General features: G+C 43.3%; 1 protein-coding gene across 2 annotated transcripts in view; it reads left to right on the forward strand.

Moving 5' to 3' along the window:
- The first annotated feature begins 2,443 nt into the window (after positions 1-2,443).
- The window catches only part of EXPH5 (exophilin 5), a 55,177-nt gene continuing 29,902 nt past the window's right edge, over positions 2,444-27,718 (forward strand). The window contains exon 1 of one of the 2 annotated variants that reach the window (XM_081909538.1): positions 2,444-2,635. Coding sequence is in view for 1 of the 2 variants with exons in the window: in XM_081909537.1 (XP_081765663.1) it covers positions 16,406-16,524 (119 nt within the window). In the remaining variant the exon portion in view is untranslated. Of the gene's footprint in view, positions 2,636-16,332; positions 16,525-27,718 lie in introns of those variants that run through there. The other variant, XM_081909537.1, reaches the window with a different exon arrangement.

The raw sequence follows: 27,718 nt of genomic DNA on the forward strand, positions 1-27,718 counted from the left end.
TTTTGGAAGACATTAAACAGCAGCCCTGTTTAATGAAGTTTTTAATGTTTGATGTTTTATTGTGTTCTTAATATTCTGTTGGGAGCCGCCCAGAGTGATGGGCAGGGTATAAATAAATTTATTATTATTATTATTATTATTATTATTATTATTATTATTATTATTATTACTCACACCCACTCATGGATGCCAGGATCTAGAATCAACCTAGATTGACATTGAGAACAAGCATGAATGCTTTTGCGTGAAGAAAAATACACGTTTGTGCTACAAACAAGTTAGTGCGTACACAGCTTTGGTCGCATTTGAGTGGGACATTGTGTTGAGAGGCTTTAAGATGTATAGATTGCAAAACACTACACATACATATGCATTGTGATTAATAGCCAACAGAGGCGCCATGTTGCATCTAACATTGGGGGGGCGTCACATGTGTGTGACATTACACACATGTGATTTCACACATGCGGCATTGGCATATTCGGCTCCTCAAAGGGTCACAACAGAAAGCTGGACCAACTGTTCTGCTTTCTATTAAGCAAGATTTTCCCAGTCTTCAGACCCAAATGTTTCAAATACATTAATTTTCCTTTTCACGCAAAAAATCCAAAAAGGGGTTCTCTTAAGTACAGTGGTACCTCGGGTTAAGTACTTAAAGTGGTACCTCGGGTTAAGTACTTAATTCGTTCCGGAGGTCCATTCTTAACCTGAAACTGTTCTTTACCTGAAGCACCACTTTAGCTAATGGGGCCGCCGCGCCGCCGGAGCATGATTTCTGTTCTCATCCTGAAGCAAAGTTCTAAACCCGAGGTAATATTTCTGGGCTAGCAGAGTCTGTAACCTGAAGCGTATGTAACCCGAGGTACCGCTGTAATGTTACTAATCTATGTCAGCAATGGTTTTTCTCTAATCAAGCATACCAACAACCACATTATTATTTTATTTATTTATATTTATTAAAGTTCTATACTGCCCTTCATATGAGGACTACAGGACAGTTTACAATATAAAAATGCAAAACACATAACATAGTAACAAACAATAACCCACCACAGAAACAGTTTAAAAGACCATAGATTGTTTAATTAACCAAAGGCCTGTGAGAAAAGATTGTTGCCCGGCGCCTAAAGATATGTAACAAAGGCACATGGCAAGCCTCCCTGGTGAGAGCATTCCACAACTGGGGATCCACCCACCTCAGAAAAAGCTCGTTCTTGTGTTGCCACACTCCAGAACTCTCATGGAGGGAGCACACAAAGGGCCTCCTATGATAATCACTGGGTCCAGGTCAGTTCATATGGAGAAAGGCAGTCAAAATAAGTCTTTCTGCCTTTGTCCACTGTGATCATATATTGAGAAATTATTCCATAGTTCTTTTCTTGTACAGTGGTACCTCGGGTTAAGTACTTAATTCGTTCTGGAGGTCTGTTCTTAACCTGAAACTGTTCTTAACCTGAAGCACCACTTTAGCTAATGAGGCCTCCCGCTGCCCCCACGCCACCGGAGCACAATTTCTGTTCTCATCCTGAAGCAAAGTTCTTACCCCGAGGTAGTATTTCTGGGTTAGCAGAGTCTGTAACCTGAAGCGTTTGTAATCCGAGGTACCACTGTAATGTATTCATTAATTCACGCCCAGTTGTGTATCTTCCGTTCCCATTTCCTGTTGTGTTTTCCCATCCTTATTTGAAAAATTGGTCCTTTACACTTCTTCCATTCTTTTTTTTCCAATAAAAGCACCAAAGGCTTGATAGCTTTTTCCACTAAGTTTACTCAAAGTTGTACACAGAGCACTTTCTCTCTCTGCTCTATCAATGCCAGATCAGAATGCCTCACTTATCTATGGCTTCATTCCATTCCTCCAACATCACAACTCCACCATTCTCTCTGTTCAATATGACCTGACGTGAGCTATTTAGGGGCAGTGATTCATCTATTCTTTATGGCGAAATTGCTCTAGCAATCCAGGTTTGGCCACTGCCTATGCTGGCTGGGGAAGAAGAACCAAGCTGGGGGTTCAATATCATTTGGGGGACCACAGGTTCCCCTCTCCTCTAATCCACCTGAGCGTGCAGGTTAGAAATGAATGGCTAGAGCATATTCTATCATTCAAAAACTCATAAAGGCTCTGAGAGTGGCATGACACAACATTAATTGCAAATAAAACTTGAAAGAGCTGGTAGAAACTTAATGCATGATGCTGAAAAAGCTGGACTAACCTGAAATGAACGTCTACCTTCTGCTTCTTAAATATTCTCTTAAGAAGCAACAAGAGACTCCAGTGTCACTTTATCGAAACACAGATCTGTTTCCTTAATCATATTTTCCACAGTAGCAGAAGCCAAACCCATTGATTCATCTCCTAATTGCCATTCTTACGATGACCTACTTTTGCATTGTCTTAGGGTGTTGCTCCACCCCGTTCTTTCTCTCCCATGTCTCTTAATACTTCCTGTTTGTGAGTCTGTTTAATTCAATAGTTTCAGCTTTTAAATCATGCCAAGAAGAGCTGAATATTGATGGCAGACATACTGCACTTCACTACGGATATCTATCTGATGGGGAAAGAAGTACAGAGAAAACCCAGCTTGACTTCTGCAATTTGATTTCTGGATCTTCATGAAAGATATGGAGAAAGGTTTGTTCTAGTTCCTTTTCTAATGTATCCCCCAGAATCTAAGAAGCTGGGTTAAGACTTGATAAGTACTAGAAAGTAAGAATATTTGCTTTGTAGGTTGAGGAGGCACTAGCTGATTATAGGAAAATAAAAGTCAGACCCTAAAATAAATCCATTGTAAGTTTCAAAAATGGTGATAATCATATTCTTGCAGCCAAGAGGTTCAGCGATTGTAATTAAGTCTCCTCCTTGGAGCGACACTTAAATATGCTGACATTTCAGCTGATATATATATATGAACCTGCTTTGTACTGAGTCATTAATCTATTTAGCCCAGGATGATCTGATTAGACCCAGCTCTCCAGGTTGTTAAGAACACATATTTCCTGGCCTTCCCTAAAATGTTTTGAGTCGCAATCCTAAGAACTGGATGGGGTCCTCTAGATGCCAAATATGCATTCGGCCACTGAGCTACGCCTCCCCCTCTAAAACGTGGCTTAGCTGTAGCAAATATTATCTACATTATTTTCTCTTTGGTGTTTGACCAGCAGCCCACATTGGTTTGTTCCCAGATGCCATTCAGGATTTTGTGGTTAAGCAACCACATTGGCTGGTGTGGTTAATTTAGCAATTGTTCTTCATGCTTTGCAACCTGATGGCAATTAGAGGTCTTGAAATTATATGGTATTCTCCGAAGAGGGCTCGGATCATTAAATCTCATGGTCTTTCCTAGTCGTCTTCTTCTTTGGTTGGTCACTACCGCACAAGTAATATATTTAGGCTACCTATGCTAGTTTCTAATATAATGGAAAACGTCGTGACTGGCAATACCTTGAACCAGGAGTTGCAAGTTTACCTGTTTAAAAAGTAAAGCCGTCCTGGGTGCATTAAACAAGAATGAATTGATCTTTACTGCCATAGCACTCACTGTGTGTGTTTTACATTAGTTCCTTTGATACTGTCAAATATATGATACCAAAATTCAGTGTATTTTAATTGTTTTGGAGACTGAGCAGTTGGATTTGCAATTTCAGATTTAAATAAATGAAGTAAGCGCTGCTTATCGCCATCCAATTTTTCGGTACAGTACAGTGTTTGGTCTGGTCAAGTGCAAGTAGATAAATAGATACCGCTCAGGTGGGAAGGTAAATGGCGTTTCTGTGCGCTGCTCTGGTTCGCCAGAAGCGGCTTAGTCATGCTGGCCACATGACCCGGAAGCTGTATGCCAGCTCCCTCGGCCAGTAAAATGAGATGAGCTACACAACCCCAGAGAGGGTCACGACTGGACCTAATGGTCAGGGGTTCCTTTACCTTACAGTTTCAGGGAATTTGGTTGTTTTGAATTGTTCCATGTGTGAATACATAAACAACAATCTTACATCCATGTCACCAATCAACCCACATTAGGGAAGGGTTTGCCGGAGTATTCAAAACAGAGGTGTGTGGTTAGCTGCAATATTGAAAGGCAAGGAGTGTATAAGTAATGTGCTAGTTTGTCCATTAAAAGCTGATAATGATGCATAGAAACCCAGCAACATCAGGGTAATACTGAGTACATGCATGATCCAAGCCAATAGACATTTCTGAAAAAATAACTAGCAATAAAGCTAGTGACAGCTTTTGCAGGAGACCTGGCAAAGCTACTACCAGTTAGACTATAGCAGACAAAGGCCACATTGTCCTAGATTAGGCTAGCTAGGTGGGGAATAGAGAACAGGGCTCCTGTACCTTTAGCAGCATAGATCCTGCGTTTTTCCTCATCAGTTGACACTTGTTCAAAATAGAGTTGATTGGAATAGGAGGAAGGGAGACAGGAAACCAACTCTTAAAACATGCCAGTTAACACCCAACCCCAAGCCAGTTCTTCAGCATGGAAAATTTAGGGTTGCATCCAGTTTCAGTCATATTCAGAGGAGACCCAATGAAATTAATGGACACTGCTTAGCGCCACTAATTTCAGTGTATTTACCCTGAGTAGAACTTAATTGGATCTAACCAGTAATTTAAAAGAAGCTCGTGTTTGGAAGCAGAGACACAGCTCCTGGGAAAGGTAAATTTATTCTCAGGGGAAACAAATTGGGTTCCATCCAGAACTAGGGTTGCAACTAAGATTCACTTATCTGGGAGCAAACTTCATTCAATGATGCTTTGGAGAAAACTTGTATAGGATTGTGCTGTAACTTAGTTGGATTTTGGCTACAGTCCTAACCTCTGGGCAACAGGGGTGAGCTTGATGGAGCTATACAGCCCTGGCACTCACACCAGCCAGATCAGAAGGTGCTGAGCAAAAAATGCCCATTTACTGTGCCAGCTCCCAGAACAGACCCTTTGTCATTTGCTTTGGGAGATGCTGCTGGCAGTAGCTTCTGCACCCCCTCCCTTCCCCATCCGTGTGGGCCCATTGGGGTACACCTCACCAGCAGGGCTTCCTTGTGATGGCACAGCCAGGCAGGGCTGGGCAGAGGGACACCCTCACTCCATCTGTATGGTGGATCAGGGTTTGGAAGGCTTTGCCAGATCTCGTTAGAGTCAGTGGGACAGCTTAGTTATAACAATTTAGTTCCCACCAAATAAATGGAACTCAGTTGTGGTGGAATCTTATGCATGTGATGATGCAATGCAAGTCCTAGACAGCTGCCTGGAAACTGTAATTAGCTGGATCAAGGGCCAATAAACAGATATTGAATCCTGATAACACAAGAACATACAAGAATTGGTAGTTCCCATGTCCAGAAATGAGGTAGGCCATCTGTTAATGGCTGGGTTGCACGGCCACTAAAGAAACGGGTGTGGAACGTGAGAGTACAGTTAGATCCAACCTTGTCACTGGGAGGCTCAGTGGCACAGTGTGTCTTTCCTTGGCTTTGGTTGGCCCTCAAGCTATGACCATTCCTGGACATGGTGATCCTAGCCACAGTACTGTAGTCCATACTCTGGAAACCTGACTGGAATACCGTACTGTGCTGTATTTAGATCTGCCCGTGAAGATGACCCAGAAACTGCAGCTAGTGCAGAATAATGTGGCTAGATTGCTAAGAGGAATGTGTAACACCAGTTCTAAAGCAACTATGCTGGCTCCCAATACTGTATACTTCCAGTCCAACTCCAAGCTGTTAGTTGTTGTTGTTGTTGTTTAGTTATTTAGTCGTGTCCAACTCTTTGTGACCCTATGGACCAGAGCACGCCAGGCACTCCTGTCTTCCACTGCCTCCCGCAGTTTGGTCAAACTCATGCTGGTAGCTTTGAGAACCCTGTCCAACCATCTTGTCCTCTGTTGTCCCCTTCTCCTTCTGCCCTCAATCTTTCTGCCCCTTCATGGGTCACTGCCTTGCCGTGGCGAAGGGGCTTGAATAACTCAGAGAAGCTATGAGCTATGCCGTGCAGGGCCACCCAAGACGGACGGGTCATAGTGGAGAGTTTTGACCAAACGTGATCCACCTGGAGCAGGAACCGGCAAGCCACTCCAGTATCCCTGCCAAGAAAACTCCATGGACAAAGACAACAGGCATATAAAAGCTGTTAGTAATAACCTATAAAGTCCTAAAGTCTAAATGACTTGGGAACTTGATATTTGAGGGAGCATGTCTTCCTCTGTTGTCCTGCCCAGCCATTACATGACAATGAGAGAGTCTTCTTTGCTGTGGTGTTACAGCTCTGAAATGCCCGCCCCCTGGGTGCCCGCCTGGTGCCTGTGATGAGTTCATTTCAATGCCAGGCTAAGTCCTGGTTGTTTACTCAGGCAATGGGGCTTGTTGACTACAGTGCAGTATTGTTTTATCTGTTTGGCACATTTAGGGCTTTATCCCGGATTAATTATGACCGCAAAGCAGTATTTATGTGCTCAATTGTTGCTTCATGCAATATGTATCCTGCCCTGAGATCAACTGATAAAGGGCAGGTTAGTACAATTTAAACGAAGAAATAAATTAGTGCCTACTCAAAAGTAAGCCCCGTGGAGTTCAGTGTGGTTGCAGTCTTAAGCTGAAATCCTGCACTCACTCATCTGGGTTTAATTAACTCAATGGAACTTATTGTTCAACAGATATATGTAGGCTTACAATTAAGTGCCAGCAGGAATATCGCCTTAGCCTGAACCAACCCATTGTTTTGGGTTCCTGTTTCTTCATTACATTCCAGTTCTGAGCCTATTACACAACTATTTTTTTTACCTCCTTTGACTAGGTGCAAATTATGGTTGTGCCTCACTAACAGAGAGCAAGAGCTGCAAAAAGATGCAAACCAGTAATGTCAAAAGAGTGGTGAGGAAGAAAGTTGAACGCTAAGAGGCAAGAACCTATTTAAGTCAGTCCCTCTTCCCAGGGAACCCTGGGAATTGTAGTTCTGTGGTGGAGGTAGTGATTTCTTTCAGATAATCTCAACACCCTTATCAGACTATGAAACTCACAATTCCATGGCAGATAAACTGGTATACAATCAATAATGTTGATAGATACTTATCCAAAATGAAAAAAATGGTGGGTTTTGCAGGTGGGAAATATACCTGAGACCACTTCTCTGTGACCAAATAGGAAAAGGGGATTCTTCCATTCAGTTATTTTCTATCCTATCCTTAGGGAAATGAATGAGAGCAGTAGTTGGACCTTCGTTGTAACTGTGATGGAACTCACCTTTCTGTAAACAAGAATGGGAAATGTCATGTAAACAAGGAGTTTACATTCCTCACAAGCCACACCCACCTGTGTTACACCTGACATTATCATATGTGACACCAGGTGTGTAGCAGGTAATCTAAGTGGCTACAAAGCAACCATCAGGAGCTCCCAATTGCTCCTTTACTAGAACTCATGGGCAGTGACAGGAGAACTGGGGAAAAATTCACATTTGGCACCAATGTGCCCCTTTGGTTTCAGATAGTACATGGGTAGACAAGTCTAAAAAGCCAGGGACACAAATTTCTGTGACCCTCTAGCAGGTATGGTGGTTCATTTACTAGACGTAATGCATTTTTTGTTAACTCTGGAAGTGTATACGCAGTTCTGACCAAACGAAGACTCCTACAGCAAAATATACATCAGAAGGCTTAGTTTACTCACTACTAATGTATACTAAGGATTTCTTAAATATTTGCCTTTCTGGTAGTCAGCAGTCATAGGTGGCCCACGTCAAATATTTATAATTGCTGGTAACAGGACTGTATTGCCAGACTTGGCACTGGAAAGCTATCGCATTTTGTTCTTGCTGGCTTGATTGGCAAAAAATATAATATTGATTGGCAATAAATATAATAAGATAATGATCCATGGTTCTACTGTTGCTCTGGCCAAGGTAAAACTGAGAGGACAAATTCCTGACTTCCTCTTGTTGTTGTTGTTTAGTCATCTAGTCGTATCCGACTCTTCGTGACCCCATGGACCAGAGCACACCAGTTACTCCTGTCTTCCACTGCCTCCCGCAGTTTGGTCAAACTCATGTTGGTAGCTTCAAGAACACTGTCCAACCATCTCATCCTCTGTTGTCCCCTTCTCCTTGTGCCCTCCATCTTTCCCAACATCAGGGTCTTTTCCAGGGAGTCTTCTCTTCTCATGAGGTGGCCAAAGTATTGGAGCCTCAGCTTCACGATCTGTCCTTCCAGTGAGCATTCAGGGTTGATTTCCTTACGAATGGAAAGGTTTGATCTTCTTGCAGTCCATGGGGACTCTCAAGAGTCTCCTCCAGCACCATAATTCAAAAGCATCAATTCTTTGGTGATCAGCCTTCTTTATGGTCCAGCTCACTTCCATACATGACTACTGGGGAAACCATAGCTTTAACTATAAGGACCTTTGTCGGCAAGGTGATGTCTCTGCTTTCAGAATTCAGAACTAAAAGACAATGAGCTGGTTTGTACAATACACTAAATTAAATCTTAGCAAACATGTGGGATCTTGAAGAGGAGCTTGCAGCCATTTTTCTCCTTCCCATGCTGAGAGCTGAACCACAAATCTCAGTTCAGACAACACACTGCCAAACCTTGGCTTAGCACAGTGAAGCATGGCAGCAAATACTACCAGGTAGCAAAGTGGCTGCAAACTCCTCTTCGGAAGCCTGAAAGGTTTGGCTCAAAGTGTTGTGGGAACTGGGCCAATACAAAAGTGAGGACAAAAACCTTGCAAATTTTACTTAAAATATCATTATATACCAAACTGAGCTTCTAAGCACAATGATTATAATTGTATTTAGCAGCTAATTTTTGTATGCTGTGCAAGGATGCATTTTATTAAAAAGATTTCCAGCATTTTATACCATTTTGCAATTATTTGCCAAGTAATAAATCCAAATTAGGGTTGCTAATTTTTAAGGACTCTGTGCGCACCTGATACCTTTAACCTGCATGCTAAACAAAAAATAGTAGGCAGCTTGATATTAAGTGTCACGGTATTCTAAACCGTGGTACCAATTTTTAAATTTGGATAAAATCATTTCATCTCAAAAGCAATGGGTACAATACATTTACAACAGAGAGTGAATGTGGGTGGGTACCATATAAGTGTGGGTTTCTTTAGGATTTTAGACACATTCAACTAGACAGAGTGATGATTCTTCTTTCAGACCTTCTTGCCCAATATGCAAAAGTTGGGAGTCAAGCCATAATGGACAGCAGGATTGGCCAGTGCATGTTTTCTGAGAGTGCATAGAGGCAAACGCCTACACAGAACTCAGCTGGGAGCACAAACTGTTTTCTGTTAATAGTGGGAGTTGTAATTATTGTGACTTTAGGAATAATAATTATCAGATGTGGAGTTACTGACATCCTCCACCCACCCACCCACCTTCCTGGTCAGCCTCTCCCCCAGGTTCCATTGCAATGTTTACATTCATAAGATATGAGAGGATACATACACATGGTTTTTTTCCTGGTTGGAGTAATGATTGGACCAGCTCTTGGCTGTGTTGCATTTCATACATCATTGTAGTCATACACACCATTAATTTATTTTTCCACAATGCTGCTTTTGTCTACCTCGTGATACAGCAGATCAGAATGCTCTTCAGAGGGCATCATTTTTTTTTAATGACCTACATTTCAACTCTGCCTTTTGTGATTTGGCATCAACAAAGGCTGGGACCTGCTGAAACTTTGCCCTTCCCTGGAATTCCAATTGCCTTCGGACATTTTAGATCATATTGGCTAAACTTATTTTTAGGGCAAGGGCTGTTTACCCATGGACAAGCTGATATAGCTCAGTTGGTAGAGCATGAGACTCCTAATCTCAGGGTTGTGGGTTCGAGTCCCACCTTGGACAGCAAAAATCCAGTCCATTCCAGCTGTTCCACCAAGTATATGTGTTATGTACTGAAGTTCTCCCCCTGCGCCAGCAGGGGGATACTGTAGATAGTTTTCACTCATATGCAAATAAGGGATTGAAAGTGACGTTCAGTGATTGGATAGTTACAGAAAGTGGTTACAGTTGCGTTGTAGTGGAGCTCTATATAAGCAGGCTGGCTGAACCCTTCAGTTCAGTTCTGTTCTGGCCTGTGAATAAACAAGAGCTGTTTGAAGAATCGTTATGTCGTCTGATATGTTCACCCACAACTTAACAATATGGGTGTTCGTGAGGGTTCTATTGTACTTTACAGCTCAGGAGCAGGGACCTGAATCTGGCCAACACCACCAATTCCTCATCCCCACTCACTCCAATACAGACCTTCTCATATTGAGAAGGGGATTTCTAAGCGGGTTTGGCTGAGTGTGCTTCAAGGCCTTCCCAGGAAGTCTGTTAATGCAGGAAGGTGAGGATGGATCAGGCAGGGAGAGAGGGGTGTTAGAGGTGGGGCATGTGCAACCTCGTAGCCCCTCTGCGCTGCCCCTATGCTTTATTTGAACACATGAATAGGGCTAGTGATGTATTACTACATCCTCTCCCCTGGCATGAGCTAGTATTGGGGGGCTGGGGGGAAGTCCGTATAAATTCATTCCAATTCACAGCACACCAATCCGAGAGAAATGCTTTGCATTTACATCCACACCACAGCATGATTTTCTCCCTTCTAATTTAATGCATGGGTTTAATTAAACTTGCCTGGCACAATACCTGCTAATCTTCGCAGTTATCTCATATAGCAATTAATTCAAACAGGAACAGACTTGATCCTACAGTTCTTCAGCGCCTCTGGGCTAATTGCTGCAAGATCCTGCCGATTATTTTGGAACACTTTCCTGTACTCTGCCTTAATTTTTTTAAACATACCTTCCAGCTTTTTTTAAAAAACACACACACACAACCCAACAACTTTGAAAACACTCGTTGAGAATGAGGGGGTTTAAAGTCTCCCACGCTATAGCACTATATCTGAATGTGCAAGCAACGTAGCTGAAGAATTCTCACGTCTTCCCATTCATTAAAACTATATGTGTCAGCAGGACCTGCCACCAGCAACATTAAATTATGGCTGTGGTAACCATCCCAGTCAGGCTCCCCCCCCACCCTTCTTTTTGGCTAGGTGAAGAGACTTTATGCGTGACACACAAAAGAGCATCTTGGTTGCTTGACAGAATACAAGAGAAATCAAAATGGCCACTCATGTTTATGTGTCTAAATGAGTCTGGGAAATATATCCAAACATGTTAGTCAGCTTGTGGTTTTTTTTTGGGGGGGAGGAGTTTTAAAAGCAGAAGTCTTTAAGGAATATTGTCTCTGGATGAATAAGTTTCACAGCGGGGCATCAGAGGAGATGGCATTTTCAAAATGATGATTTTGCAGTTCATGAACCACTTCAAAGCAAGCTGGGAACAGCCTCTGTAGGAGAAGGAACCTTGGAAAAACCATTTCACTTCATCATGCTTACCCAAACCCAAGATGCTAAGGCAGCAATTGAAGCCAGAGAATGATTCCAGCAATACAACAACCAAAGGGAAGAGTCATTTGCCAGTTGCGTTATTTGTTACCTGTCAAAAAAAATATGATTTGGTTAGGGGATAAAGCCCCACAACCTGTTTTCAGCACTGAGGCTCAGATTTGAGCAACAAGGTCATCCAAAGAGACTCGTTCATGTGCAGAGTGCCTTCCTATGCTGTGAGCTGCAAAATCAGATCCAGTTGCACTATGTTTCTTACAGCTCAAAGACTCTCCCCACTGCCAGCATTATGTACCACTCACAAGTTGAGCTCTCAAAGCAAATTCAAATCCTGAAAACTACCAGCGTTGTTTTATCTAGTTCAGTGGTAGTTCCAAGCAGGGAAACACGGACAGGAGAGTGTCTTGATGGAGAGTGATCTTGATGTGCCCAGCTGTACGCACAGGGGGCCTCTGCAGCAGGGATGGGGAATTTTTGGTCCTACAGATGCTGATGCACCTCCAGCTCCCATGGCCAGCAAGACCACCAATCATATATTTTTAATTTATTGAGTAACATTAAACACTGCTTGATTGCTAAAACAACAACAACAAATCAAAACAGTTTACAAAAAGAGCTTTTTAAAGGAAATCACAGTTGTTGAGCTTTTCTTGGAAAACCATGGGGGTAAACACACCCCATATATTCAGCTGAGGGGGGGGCAGAACCTCAGATAACCGAGTATTTTTTAATGTGGATCTTCCCCCCTGCTCCCCCCCTTGGCTACGCCCATGCTGGGTAGGCTTGTTTAAACAAAAATGTTTTTATGTGATCTCATGGGTTAACTGGTCCCAAGTTGTTAAAGGCTTTATACACTAATATATACCTTGATCTTGGCCTAGTAGCAAATGGGCAATCAGTGCAGATACCTGAACACAGGTATTATAACGCTATCAAGGGATTCAGCTACATTGGCAAAAAAAGAACGCTTTATATGTGCTGTTTATGCATTCTTACACTGTGACACCAGATGGCGCTGTGGAGTTCCATTCTGCCAACCCGATTTCTCATACAAAGTTTGCAACACATTTAACTGAAACACTTTTTTGATGTGTCCTAGATTCAGCCAAGGTCTGACTTTTGTTAGCAATTGTGCTGCACCATTCAGCAGCTTCTGCATCAAGCGCTAGCGAAGCCCCCCCAAAAGCAGATTGCATGTACCCCATTGCAGCTTTAAAGACGTACTACTGAATGCACACAAACCAGGGGCAAAGCTAGGGGGATACCCTTTCTGATGCACTTGTATTGGGACTGGTTAGAATGGAAGGAAAAGAGGTCACCAGTAGATAGTTCCAGAGTTGACAGCAGGTATGGCCAGAGGGGTCAATTAATTATAGGTTTGTCCCCATCCTCCTCTTTGCTGAATTCTACAAGAGCAGCACTGAGATTGAGGAAGAGGAAACCGAAAGGCGGTGTCACCCCCGAGCTGACTGCAAGTAGGCAGGTAAGGCAGGTGAGGGCAGATCGAGGTTGGGGCAGTGCCCCAAAAATCCTTAATTAGCTATAAAGACTTATTGGAGAGTAAAACTCCGAGGTGGCTCTCACCGATGGAGGCCAAAGCACGTAAAAGACTCAATATGGAGGCCCACTGGCCTAAATATTGGGAAATAATCGAAAAAATTGGAGATAAATGGAGGCTACAGAGTATGGAAAAGTTAAAAAACAAGGTGCGAGATTGGTTGCATTATGCTCAAATCCAGGAAGTTTTTAAAGCAGACAAAAAAGTGGGTTTTCAGGAGGAAAAATCGAAACTAGAAACAGAGTTGCTTGAGCCAAAATCTAAGCTAATTTCGAGAATGTATAACTTGTTGCTTAAATGGAACACACAGGATGAGATTGTCAAATCCTCTATGATAAAGTGGGCACAGGACTTGGGGCATAACATTATGTTTGAAGACTGGGAAAGGTTATGGAACACCGGAATGAAATTCACGGCATGTACTGCCTTGAAGGAAAACATTATGAAAATGATATACCGGTGGTACATGACCCCAGTCAAGCTTGCAAAGATATATCACCTGTCCGATAATAAATGTTGGAAATGTAAGGAAGAGGAAGGGACATTTTTACACCTCTGGTGGACCTGCCCGAAAGTGAAGGCCTTCTGGGAAATGATACATAATGAACTAAAAAAGGTGCTGAGATTCACCTTACCTAAGAAACCGGAGGCCTTCCTTCTGGGCATGGTAGACCAGAGGATGGTCAAGAAAGATAGAACTTTCTTTATGTACGCTACCACAGCAGCGAGGATTTTGTTGGCAAAGCACTGGAAGACACAAAATCTACCCACAATGGAAGAATGGCAGACGCAGCTGATGGACTATATGGAGTTGGCTGAAATGACTGGCAGAATTCGAGACTCGGGAGAAGAAGAAACGGAGGAAGTTTGGGAAAATTTTAAGGACTACTTGAAAAAGCATTATAAGTTGTATGAATGTTAAAAAATGCTCCTTTCTAGGAAGGTATAGCTTCAGTATCGGCAAATTTCTGAATTGATAAATAAGACACTATAAGACAGAAGTGAGATAATGAAATATTTTTATTGTGTGGAAATTAAAAATTAATGCAATTGTACTGAAATGTTTACATCAGATAACACGATAAAATGGAAGATATATTGCTATGTATAAAATAAGTTAACAAATTGCTGAGGTTTTGGTTACACAGGGAATGCAGTGCTCGGGAGATGGGGGGAGTCCATTGGATCTATGGAAGTTTGTATTTGAAAGTGGAAATTTGTTTATTAAAAACCTAATAAAATATTTATTAAAAAAAAAAATAATCCTTAATTAGCCTGCCTCCACTTCTTACATTATCTACATTCTGAAAGTGAGGCAAGGCATGTGCCTGTATGCAAATGCAGATTTAGGGCAGAGCGACCAGTTCCGCCGCCCTGGGCGCCGGGCCTAGAAACCACCGCAGGGCATCGCAACTATGACCTAGTAAATTGAGCAGAACAGAAGGCGGGAAGGGCGCCAAATTTTGGCTTTGTACAAGGCACCACTGACATCTGAAAGGCCAACGTCCGTCCCTCGCAAATTATATACCCTTACTTCCTTAGTACACACAAGGGACCACTACAAGGGACATGGGGGGCGCTGTGGTCCAAACCACTGAGCCTCTTGGGCTTGCTGATCGGAAGATCGGCGGTTCGAACCTGTGCGACAGTGGCGAGCTCCCGTTGCTCTGTCCCAGCTGCTGCCAACCTAGCAGTTCAAAAGCATACCAGTGCAAGTAGATAAATAGGTACTACTGTGGTGGGAAGTTAAATGGCGTTTCTGTGCACTCTGGCACTCATCACGGTGTCCTGTTGCACCAGAAGTGGAAAGCTGTCTGCGGACAAACACCAGCTCCCTTGGCTTGAAGTGAGATGAGTGTCGCACCCCATAGTCACCTTTGACTGGACTTAACTGTCCAGGGGTCCTTTCGCTTTCCCTACACACACTTTTTCCTCAACATTACAGTGTCTTCTCTTCATCTGCAGCTGCACAATGATGCAAAACTGAACAAAAAAAGAGGGGGAAGAAGCAATGCGTGGCTTCAGTTGCTATTTGGACCTGCTTCTGGTGGACAAGCGGTACTGTAGTTTGGAAGCTGGATCTGGGAAAGTGGGTTGGGGGAGAACAGACCCACTGAAATCAGAAACTGTGCAAAGTCAATAGAAACATTCAGCAAGGCTATGTGGGACGTCCCCGCAAAAGAACACCATGTTGTGGGGATTGGAGTCCTGAACAGCAGCAATTTGTGCTGCAACCTTTTGTTGCAGGTCCTGTTTGCAAATAAAGGATGCAGATGGGACCCGCAACCAAAGGTTTCAATGCATCCCTATTCCCCTAATACAGATGCTCCTGTTCAGGTTTCCAGCCAGACACTCCTTCCTGCAAGCTTACAAACTTATCTACTTCCACTTACCAGAAGAGAGTGTCCCATGAGTACGTAGAAATCCATTCCTGACGGTGAGGAGCAGAGTGCTTTCAACCCAATAGGTGCTGCGCCACCTGAGTTTGCCTACTGCCTTATCCATGACAACTTATCCATGACTACTGCCTTATCCATGACCCCACCTTCTCACTATATAGAAGGGTCTGGTAACTTCTGTTTCAGTGTATCTGAAGAAGTGTGCATGCACACGAAAGCTCATACCAAGAACTAACTTAGTTGGTCTTTAAGGTGCTACTGGAAGGAATTTTTTTGTTTTAACTAATAATATAAGAGTGTACCCAAAAAAGCTAAATGTGAGCAGGGCTGACCAGTGCAGCCTTTGTCGACCACGTGCCCTCCAGACGTTTTGGACTACAACTCCCATCAGCCCTTGCAGTCCTAAACATCTGAAGAGCAGGAGGTTGGCAAGGCCTGGGCTGGCTGTACACACCCTCCATCCTTTGGATAGCTTTATGTCAGGGCTACCTCACAGCTTGATAACTTTTGCTGGCTCTGGCCAAAGCAAATATTTCCATCCCTGCTCCAAGACTTGAAAAGCAAATATTTAGCCAGAATGAAGCGCGGCCTGCTCTTTGCCTCTCTCAGTCTCTTCCCGTGTATGGACGGGAGCTGAAGTTCCCAACTACTGTACACTCCCCAGCGCAAGCCCTCCGCCGCCTTGGGGAAGGGAGAGCCCGCCTCCCTGCAAACAAGGGATTGGCACGTTCCCTCCCTTCGGCCCCGGGCGGCCTCGCCTGGATTAGCCGAGCGGGGAAGGCAGTCACCCGGAGGCGCTGCGGGAGCCTCTCCCGGAGGTGTGCGCGCCGCGCGCCTCGCACCTGCGCGCCGCCCCGTCGCGGCAACCTGTTTCGCTTCGCCCCGTCCGAAGGCAGGAAGGGCGCCGCTGCCGGCGCGGGAGCCGCACCTGGCCGGCGAGGCGCGGGGGGCTTGCCAGGGGTTTGGTGTGGGGGGCGATGCTGTGGGCGCATTGCAGGCGGCTCAGGGTCGTCGGTCCTCCGCAGAGCCGGATCCACGATGAACAGGGATCCTCGCCGGGTAGATCTCAGCTTCTTGAACGAGGAAGAAGCCAAGCAGATCTTCCGCGTGCTGGAGCGGGACTCGCAGCTCAAGAGGGCCGAGAAGGAGAGGATCAGGTACAGCCAGGTCCCTTTAGTGCTGCACCTCTGGGTGGGGGGGCACCTAAGTTCTGGGAACCAGCTAAACCCGCGGGGTGATGGAGTCCCTTTTAGGAGGACACGTGGAGATGTTGTCTTCTAGACCTTGTAAAATGGGTGCTAATGACTCTTTCAATCTTCCCTTGATCCCAAGCTAGTTGATCTAACTTTTTATTGTGCACCCTGGAGCTATGGTGTTTTCTTCTGTTGCTGCTGCTGCTGCTTTACGATCCAATCCTGCATGCATTTATTGGGGCTTTTAGCGGGAGGTGATTTTCATGTCGGCAATAAATTTCTTTCACAAGAGTGGTGCCAAGCTAGACTCTGGACTTCTTGACCTTGAAGCGCTACGCCTGAGTTTTAAAATGTCTGGCGAACTGGAAGTATACTTGTTGAATGTTTTGGGGAAGCAGGAGGCAGTTTGCACATGCTCCAAGAAAACACTGTTTTTTATTTTGAATTATTAAGGTCTCTAGGTTCAGAGCTAGGCCCCAGAATTCAAAAGAAGCCGCAAGGCTGACCTCAGAGGAATCTTGGTTCACATTGTGTTACTTATTTTTCAAGTTTATAAACTGCTTTACAACCAAAAGCTATCAAAGCAGTGTGTTGTAATATAAAATGAGAGAAGCTGCAAAAGATACAGACTTTTAAAACAATTTAAAAATACACTTTGGGAGAAACTTTCTTAAACAATAAAGAGTCTGGTGGGGTGTTATGACATGACATTAAAAAAGAAAAAGCTGAATATTTTTCTTTTACTGTAAGCTGGATAAAACAGGGCATTTAATAGAATGAACTTTGGATATTTAGGCTGCCATCATGCACCTGCTTACCTGGAAGGAAGTCCCATTGAACTTGATGAGGCTTACTTCTGAGTAGACATGTATAGGATTGCACCTTTGGGCTACTTTCCAGGTAAACGTGCGTAGGATTGCGCAAATAAATGTTCCTTTTTTGTTGTCTGTAGACTCTACCATATTTACAGCATCCACACACTGCAAGAAGTTCTTGCCATTCCTGTTAAAAAAAGCCTTACGCTTGGCTCCCATGTGATGACATGGGTTTTGATGCTTGCTTCAGCGCTTTCAGCCCATAATGAGCCGGCTGTGCGCATAGCCTGGCATGCAGAGGCTTTGGTGTTGGCATGCCACCACAGATCAACCTCACTGTCAATGCCAAAACCAAATCTTGTGCATGCAGGTGAATATGTAAGCCTGCCTTAACGCAGATGGAAGTCAGCAAAGGCTTTCCATGCAACCTCATGTGCTGAATCCATTAGGAGAATCGACCCACACAGTGCAATCCTGTACTTTTCTAATCAGAAGTAAGTTTCATGGGGTTTACTTTTGGGTAAGTGGGTACAGGATTACAGCTAGTGTGCACAACTTAAGGCCAGAGTTTTCCTGGTCATTCTTCCTTGAGAGCAAGCCCCACTGAAATAAACCTCACTGGGTGCCAAAGTAAACAAGCATAAGGCCTGGTTCTTAGGCCTTTCACCTACACAGGAAGTTAAGATGTGTGTGAGCCTCTCTGTTTCTCATCATATAGATATATATTTGGCAGTGTTAGAAACTAATATATAAGCTAGGCACCAAACCTTTACACCAGGGTTACAGTCGCCAAATGGAGTGCCTAGTTGCCATTTTGGGGCCAGACAGCTCAGAAGTCGTATTTTTCAATACCGCTTTTTGGCTCCTGGAATTCATTCTGATTGTGCAGACAGTGGCATGGCGTGGGGGTGCAGGGGGGGCCGGCCACACCGGGCGCAACATCTGGGGGTTAGGGTTAGGGGGCGCAAATCCACGGGTTAGGGGGCGCAAATTACTTGTCTTGCCCCAGGTGCTGACAACCCACGCTACGCCACTGTGTGCAGATAAAATATAACAGATAGACTTCTACAGGATGTGTTGCTAGTGTGTGGAAAGCGTCAAGATCCAAGGATTCCCCAGGCATGGACCTCTAGATGGTGGAGACTTCAGGCGCCATCATGGCGCTGAGTCTTCACTTGGTTTCAAGTGCCCAATAACCAGGTGCAAAATATGTTTGGTGCCCAGAGAATTCCGAACTCTGATTTGGCATATTGGACACTGTTAACATGGGGCTGACCGTAGCAGAGAAATAAAACATTCAGTGTAGGTTTGGAGATTTGAGCCTCGATCCAAGGCTCTGCTGCCTCCTCGTCTGTGTTTGTGTAGAGGGGGAGAAGTGTCTTCTCCATGTGATTTTTGTACAGTAGGTTAGTGTCCTCATCTAACAAAGCAGGAAGGGACAGGGTAGCTATTTCCTGGGTTTGGTTGCTATTTTAAGTCTTCTCCCAAGCGGCTTGTTTCCCTCTCTCACTCTCTGAGGGACTTTGCCCTGTGGCTTGGGCAGAGCAAAGAGTACAGAGCTGTTTCAGATGGTCGCTATTAGTGGTGTGTTGCTGAATTTGGCGCCTCTGCCTTCGGGACAGCAGTTCCCGAATTTTTCACCTGCATGTGTTTTTCTCCCTCTGTCATTCCAGCACATGGTGTCATCAAGTGAAATTGACCAATTGGAGGGGTCAGGACAAAGTACTTTTTGACAGTGCACATGGTTAAACTGTGACGTTCACTACTACAGGACGTAGCAACCGGCAACTTAAGATGTCTATAAAATAGGCTTAATTAGATTTGTGGGCAATATATCGCCTCAATCCGGTTTGAAGTCCCTGTTGTCATACTGGTTTCATAATTTTTGACCTGGCATCATCATTATTATTATTATTATTATTATTATTATTATTATTATTATTATTATTATTATTTCTATATTGCCCTATACCCTGGGGTCTCAGGGCAGTTCACAGAATAAAATACCTAATAAAATTAAAAACAACAACCCAATACAACACCCCCCCTACAAAAAAACACATTTTAAAAGGGCATAGGATGTAAACCAGATCAACCAAAGGCCTGATTAAAAAGGAATGTTTTTGTCTGGCGCCTAAAGGTATATAATGAAGGTGCCAGGCGAACTTCCCTGGGGTGAGCATTCCACAAATGGGGAGCCACTGCAGAGAAGGCCCATTCTCGTGTTATATCACGAATCATGATGTGTGTGTGTGTGTGTGTGCGCGCGCGCGCATGCAAGCTATGCAGAAATCATTGGGGGGGGGGGAGGAGTGAAGCCAGCCAATGTCTTTACATAGCTCCATCCTTATTTCAGACATCATGATATATCGATATATTGCAATGTTTAGCTGGTGATATATCACAGTTTTGAAAACCAGATATTGCCCAGCCCTAATTCCCAACGGGTCAGAGGCAGTATGCCACAGGAGATCACTGGTCTGTGGGAAAGTTTCTCTCACAAGTTCCAAAGATATAAGGAGCCCATTCCAGGGTAACTTGCAGCAGGGCTTCTGTGGCTGCCCCTGATCTGTCTGTTAAGATATTGGACAGGAATGGCAGTATCCCTGTGGTGCTCTGGTTAAAAGGTAAAGATAAAGGGACCCCTGACCGTTAGGTCCAGTCGCAGATGACTCTGGGGTTGCGGTGCTCATCTCGCTTTATTGGCCGAGGGAGCCGGTGTACAGCTTCCAGGTCATGTGGCTAGCATGACTAAGCTGCTTCTGGCAAACCAGAGCAGCGAACGGAAATGCCGTTTACCTTCCTGCCAGAGCGGTACCTATTTATCTACTTGCACTTCATGCTTTCGAACTGCTAGGTTGGCAGGAGCAGGGATCGAGCAACGGGTGCTCACCCCATCGTGGGGATTCGAACCGCCGACCTTCTGATCAGCAAGCCCTAGGCTCTGTGGTTTAACCCACAGCACCACCTGCGTCCCTGATGATACTCCAGTTAACTTGCCTCTAAAACATTCCCGCTCTGTTTCAGAGTTAATGTCTTGGATATCCAAGGCGTGAGACATGATACAGCACAACGTCTATTTCCCTATACAGTGGTACCTCGGGTTACAGACGCTTCAGGTTACAGACTCTGCTAACCCAGATATAGTATCTCGGGTTAAGAACTTCGGATGAGAATAGAAATCGTTTGGCATCGGCGCAGCGGCAGCAGGAGGCCCCATTAGCTAAAATGGTACCTCAGGTTAAGAAAAGTTTCAGGTTAAGAACGGACCTCTGGAACGAATTAAGTTCTTAACCCGAGGTACCACTGTACTGGGAAATTTTCTATGTGTGATGTTTTGCAATTTTTAAATGTATGCTGTAAGCTGCCCAGAGTGGCTGGGGAAACCCAGACAGATGGGCGTGATTTAAATAATAAAATGATGATAATAACAGCAAGTATTTTGCTAGTTAAATAATTACTTAGCATATATTCAGCACTTTTCTCAAGAGTCCAAAGTGCTTTATATATTTCAGGCTGTACATCAGCCCTGCAAGGTATGAGGGTACTGTTAGCTCCATATTTCAGATGGGGTCTTGGAGTGAGAGATAAGAGCTAGCCCAAGGCCACCCATGGCACTTGTGGCTGCGTTGTGATTTGAGCCTATGATAGCTGAAGCTCTTTACCACAGAATTACAGAGGCTTAAATCTCCACAGTTAAGTGGTGCATGCCGGCACCTCATATGAAGAAGGTTGTCTTTTATCTGTAACCACAAGAATGTGAATATTCATACTATGGCCCCTTCATGAAGGGCTTGATAACTTTATGAAAAGGTGCTTACTTGATGACTAGGTGAATTCTCAACATTATCACTGTACCAAAGAGCAGGCTCTGCTACGTACTTTTTCTTGTACCGACTAGGTTCAAATGTTGTTTTAAAATAGACAATGTTATGCACCAGACTGGTAACAACCTGGCTGAGAGCTGAAAAACATGAATGACAGAGTTGCCCTACGTATCTGTGCATGGACTGTACCATTTCAAATGGCAGGTGGAAGATTACAGTAGATGTATAAATGTTTTTCCATTTATTATTCTTATTCTTTAAAAAAAACAGTTTCAAACTAGACTATTTTCCTGGACTTGTTAGTTATTTATGTGCATCAATTTTTTATATGATGGCACTTTTAAGACATTCTGAAATGTGTTGTAGTGCAGCCAAGCCACAGGCCCACCCCATGAGTCTGCCAGTCAGATAGCTTGGTTTCAAATCTACATCTATTAGAACAAAGAATGGGATTGGTGGATCACAAACAGGCATGCTGGCGAACTATGGTTTGGCACTATGTGATGATGCGCTTGCTCTTTTCCTTGCATGCTGTATCTGTTTGCGGTAAAACCATAGTTTGTCATTTCATCCAAATTAACAAAATGTGGCTTGTACTTGCTCTGCAAATCAGAATGTGAAGCTGGAGCTCGGCCCGGATTTTGAGGGCAAGAACAAACCATAACTTGCCAGTTTGGACAAAAGAGAAACTGCAGTTTGCTATAGAAAATTGCAGGGCCAAACCAGTACATCATTGTGTCTAAACTAGCCTATGTTTCATATGATGAATCAACTAAGATTTCTTTGAGTGGGGAAAGCCGATTTCTCTCTGAGATGGGAAACAGTGGCATGTGTTCTGTTCTGTCATGTATGAATTACAGTAGCTGAAATTTATGCATTGCAATGGTTGGGCTAGATGCCCCTTGAAGTCCCTTCCAGCAATAAAATTCTATGATTTTTGGAGTGAACTTTGGCATCGAACGTGTGTGCGTGCGTGTGCACATGCACGTGCAACAGAAAGTGTGTTAACTTGTTGGCATCAGAGCCACAGGTCAGGTGCAAAACACTAGCAACAAATTCCAAGGAAGGAGCTGCAGAGAGGGAAGGATGAGCAATAATGAGAGGAAATTTCCCCCTAAAGGGTTGCAGGACGAAAAGGTGAAGAATAAACTTTTGCCTGTGGTTGAGGTCAAGAAAAAGAGCTTCCGGCCATGTTCTCTTCCCCTGCCCAATGCAATTTCCTTGAGTTAAAAATGAGGAGAGGCTGGGGGAAGAAAAATGGAAGATGTATTTTCTCCAGTGAACCTTTCTGTTTTTGTGCACTGCTTCTATAAGCAAACTCTGGGGAGCAGATTAGTTGTCCAAGGAATGCAGCAGTGTTCATACAGCGAGGTTTTCTCCAGCAATAGATGTGTCCCTCAATTAGTGCAACTGGTTTCTATTGTTTATCAGCAGCCTCCTAACAAGTATTTATTCCCCAGAGTTATGTTGCAGAGTCTTCCCATCAGTTTCCCTTGGCTCAGGATCGGAAGGGGCATTCCCTGGGGATGGCAGTCATTTCAGAGTGATCCTTTTTGTGTGCTTTGAGTGGCTCGTGGTCTTCCTGATGGTCACAGCCTTTGCACAGACACAAGCGAGCAACTTCCCTAACAAAGCTACTTTTCAACGGTTCACAGTCGGATTTTGCAAAAGCTATAAATGAACAGGAGGAAAAAGAGCCCAAGGTGTTTTAGCTGTAAGACTGTACCATCTTAGCTTTTTATAATTTGTTCTGCTGAAGCATGTTTCTGGAGCTCATTGTTCTGGGTCTCACATGGAGGGCTTTTCACTATGGAGAAATAGGGGGGGGCAACCTTTAAACACAACGTGTACGTTTCTTCCCTTGGCCTTTGTTGTTAGGACACGGAGCAGAGAGACTGTTAAGTTGTGGGCGAACATATCAGACGACACAGCGATTCTTCCAAAGCAGCTCTTTATTTGTAAGCTGGAACAGAACTGAACTGAGGAGCTCAGTCAGCCTGCTTATATAGAGCTCCAGAACAATCGTAACTGTTGCAACATTCTAAAACTATCCAATCACTGAACGTCACTTTTGATCCTTCATTTGCATACAAACTATCCAATCACTGAACGTCACTTTCGATCCTTCATTTGCATAACTATCTACAGTATCCCCCTGCTGGCCCAGGGTGAGAACTTCAGTACATAACAGAGACCTTAAGGGGAGAGGGCCTTCTCGGTAGTGGCGCCTTCCCTTTTGGAATGCCCTCCCATCAGATGTTAAGGAGATGAGTAATTATTTAACATTTAGGAAACATCTGAAGGCAGCTCTGCATGGGGAAGCTTTTAAGGTTTAATGTTTTACTTTGGTTTTATATATGCTGGAAGCCGCCCAGAGTGGCTAGGGCAACCCAGTCATATGAGTGGGGTGCAAATAACAACAACAATAATTTATTATTATTATTATTATTATTAATTTACAATCTAGTGAATTTGTGTTAATCTGAGGGACACTGCCTTAAAAATCTGATTACAAACTGTCCCTTTAAGTCCTGATCCAACACTCTTAACCCCGCACTTTCTCTCTCGTTGGACTCCAAGACCCATCAGCCTCAGCCAACATGGCCATTGATCATGGACAATGGGAGTTGTAGTCCAACATCTGGAGAGCCACAGTTGCCCCCATCTCTGCTGTAGTGTAATCCCACACAACTATAGTATGTGTGTGAACGCTCAAGGCCATATCCATGCCATACAGTTAAAGCACTATTATTGTACTTTGAACACCCATGGCCTTCCCCTCCCAAAAAAATAAATAAATAAATTCTGGGAGCTACAACTCTTGTTCTGAGAGTTGTTAGGAACACACACACACACCCCAATTTGCACCATTTTGCTGCAATGCCCAGAGTTCCCTCTGAAGAGGGATCAATTGCATTGGTCATTGATATAGGGCAATTTGCACTGGATAACATTCACTTTGCACTGGGAAATTTTCTGATGCTCTTCAGAATGAAGTCATTTAGCATCTTTTTACTTGCACTTAGTAAACAAAGCTAAAAACTTTAAAACTTCCAAACATGCCTAATGTTGTATTTGAAATTGGCATTCATTGTTACTGATGAACATATGAAACAGAAAAATTTCTGTGGAAAGATAAACCCTGCAAAGTGATCATAATTGTGGTGGTGTGTGTGTGTGTGTGTGTGTGTGTAAAAAGAGAGAACGAGAGATAAGTCAACTTTCCATGAAAAGAATTTTATATCCACAAATGTTAATGGATGAATAATAATTGTACAGCAAGGACACAAGATACCAGCATAAATTGCATCAATTATATTTACAGTACTTGCCCCCACTCCAATTATTAAAGAAGGAAGGTCCATTAAAAACACAACCTTTTGAGTATTTAGCAGCTTACTGCTCCTGTGGTGTCCTAATAATTGTTATTTTTTTAAAAAAGTTGAATCATTGGTAGTAGTTTTAAGACAACAGGTCCTTATCTAACAAAGTGGATAGTAGGCTGAAATGAGATGGATGAAACGGATGTTATTTAAAAGTAATTAGCTAGGTTGGGCAAATGGTCATTTAACACAGGCTCACTGAGGGCCATAGGTTTCCTCTTGTGACAAAGCTATCTATCACCTAGTGTGAATATTTACCACAATCTGCTATTAACATTACTTCAAGGGCTGGTTAGGTTACAGTCACAACACTTCATTATAACTGTGCGGAAATACAAAGAAGTGGCATGTAATTAATGTTATGTGAGTGACATTAAAGGAATCTGGTGGGAATTGGATATCACGTGAGAATAAAAAAAAATCTAGTGGTGTCACATCAAAAGTGATTCCCAGGTTTACTCTTGACTACTGTGGGGAAATTACTTCTGAGAGGGTTTTTAACCTTCAAAAATAAAGGTCTGCAAAAAAAAAAAAAAAAAGATCTGATAACGTCCTAGGTTTGAAAAAAAGATCCTAGGTTAAAAAAAAAGATCTGATAATGTCCTAGGTGCAATGACAAACCTAGACAGCATCTTAAAAAGCAGAGACATCACCTTGCCAACAAAGGTCCGTATAGTTAAAGCTATGGTTTTCCCAGTAGTGATGTATGGAAGTGAGAGCTGGACCATAAAGAAGGCTGATTGCCGAAGAATTGATGCTTTTGAATTATGGTGCTGGAGGAGACTCTTGAGAGTCCCATGGACTGCAAGAAGATCAAACCTATCCATTCTGTTTTTTGTTTTTTTAATAGATATTTATTGGAATTTTTAGAAAAGAAATACAATAATAATAAACAGTGTTGCTTTGTTTTTACAAATTTTCATAACATCCTTAGACTTCCTCACGTCTCCCGCTCCCACTTGCATCATTAATAATTTTTTGTCAAGCAAATTATCATCTTATTTCCAAGTTTATAACCACTTATTAAAATACAATAAAAAAATTCTCCTACAAATTTTGTTTCTCTTAATCTCTCTTGTTACCAAATTCTGATCTATTTTAGTGATGGCCAATTATTTATAACCAAGCATCCTTCTTAACATTCCACTAAGTCACAATATTTTTGTAGATAAATCTTGAATTTCTTTCAATCTTCTTCAATCCTTTCTTCTCCCAGGTCTCGGATTCTGCCAGTCATCTCCGCCAATTGCATATAGTCCATCAGTTGCATCTGCCATTCTTCCAGTGTGGGTAGATCTTGAGTTTTCCAGTTCTTAGCGAGTAATATCCTTGCTGCTGTTGTTGCATACATGAAAAATGTTCTATCTTTCTTTAACACCTTCTGGTCGACAATGCCCAGAAGAAAGGCCTCTGGTTTCTTGGTGAAGGTATACTTAAATACCTTTTTCAACTCATTATATATCATTTCCCAGAAGGCCTTCACTTTAGGGCAAGTCCACCAGTGGTGGAAGAATGTTCCTTCATTTTCTTTGCATTTCCAACATTTGTTATCAGACAAATGGTATATTTTGGCAAGTTTAACTGGGGTCATGTACCATCTGTATATCATTTTCATTACATTTTCTTTCAAAGCATTACATGCAGTAAAGTTCAACCCAGTGGTCCACAACCTTTCCCAGTCCTCAAACATAATGTTATGCCCAATGTCCTGTGCCCATTTTATCATAGCCGACTTAACCATTTCGTCTTGTGTATTCCATTTCAACAGCAAGTTATACATTCTTGAAAGTACCTTAGTCTTAGGTTCTAACAATTCTGTTTCCAACTTCGATTTCTCCACCTGGAACCCTAACTTCTTGTCACTTTTGAAAATTTCTTTAATCTGAGCGTAGTGTAACCAGTCTCGCACTTTATCCTTCATTTTCTCCATACTCTGCAATTTCCAATTATCTCCGTCTTTTTCTAACAGTTCCCAATATTTTGGCCAGTAGGCTTCCATATTGGGTCTTTTCCAGGCCTTAGCTTCCAAAGGTGAGAGCCACCTTGGAGTTTTATTTTCCAGTAAGTCTTTATATTTTATCCAGACATTAAACACTGATTTTCTGACAATATGGTTCTTAAAGGCCTTATTGATCTTAACCTTACAAACCTATCCATTCTGAAGGAAATCAGCCCTAAGTGCTCACTGGAAGGACAGATCATGAAGCTGAGGCTCCAATACTTTGGCCACCTCATGAGGAGAGAAGACTCCCTGGAAAAGACCCTGATGTTGGGAAAGATGGAGGGCACAAGGAGAAGGGACGACAGAGGACAAGATGGTTGGACAGTGTTCTTGAAGCTCCCAGCATGAGTTTGACCAAACTGCGGGAGGCAGTGGAAGACAGGAGGGCCTAGCGTGCTCTGGTACATGGGGTCACGAAGAGTCGGACATGACTAAACGACTAAACAACAACAACGTTCTAGGTCTTATCTCCAGAAGATGACAGGGATAAGGAATGACCTTAGAGTGCCACTGGCAGTCATGGTAGACCAGGGATGGAGACCTGTGGGCCTCCAGATCTTGTTGGGCTCATAGAATTGTAGAGTTGGGAGGTACTCCAAGGATCATCTAGTTCAACCCCCTGCAATTCGGAATTCAGAGGTGAGTAATCCTTGAGAGATGGCTATCCAACCTCTATTTAAAAACCACCAGTGAGGGAGACTCCATCACCTTCCAAGATAGTCTATTCCGCTGCTGAACAGCTCATACTGTCAGAAATTTCTTCCCCACCTCCCAGGATTTTAGATGACATGCAAATGGCATTCCCCAGATACAGTCGTACCTCGGAAATCGAACGGAATCCGTTCCGGAAGTCCATTCGACTTCCAAAAGATTCAGGAACCAAGGCGCGGCTTCCGATTGGCTGCAGGAAGCTCCTGCAGCCAATCGGAAGCCGCGGAAGCCACAACTGAAATTCGGGTTCCAAAGAACGCTTGTAAACCGGAACATTCACTTCCAGGTTTCAGCGTTCAGGAGCCAAAACGTTCGTCTCACAAGGCGTTTGACTTGATGTGGGCAGGAACCCTGATAGAGAAATTCCCAGATCCCAGACTCAATTTTCTGTTGCTGATCAAAGTGAATATATTTGTTTTA

The sequence above is a fragment of the Podarcis melisellensis genome (genome assembly GCF_964234715.1).
Source record: "Podarcis melisellensis genome assembly, chromosome: 4".
NCBI lineage: Eukaryota > Metazoa > Chordata > Lepidosauria > Squamata > Lacertidae > Podarcis > Podarcis melisellensis.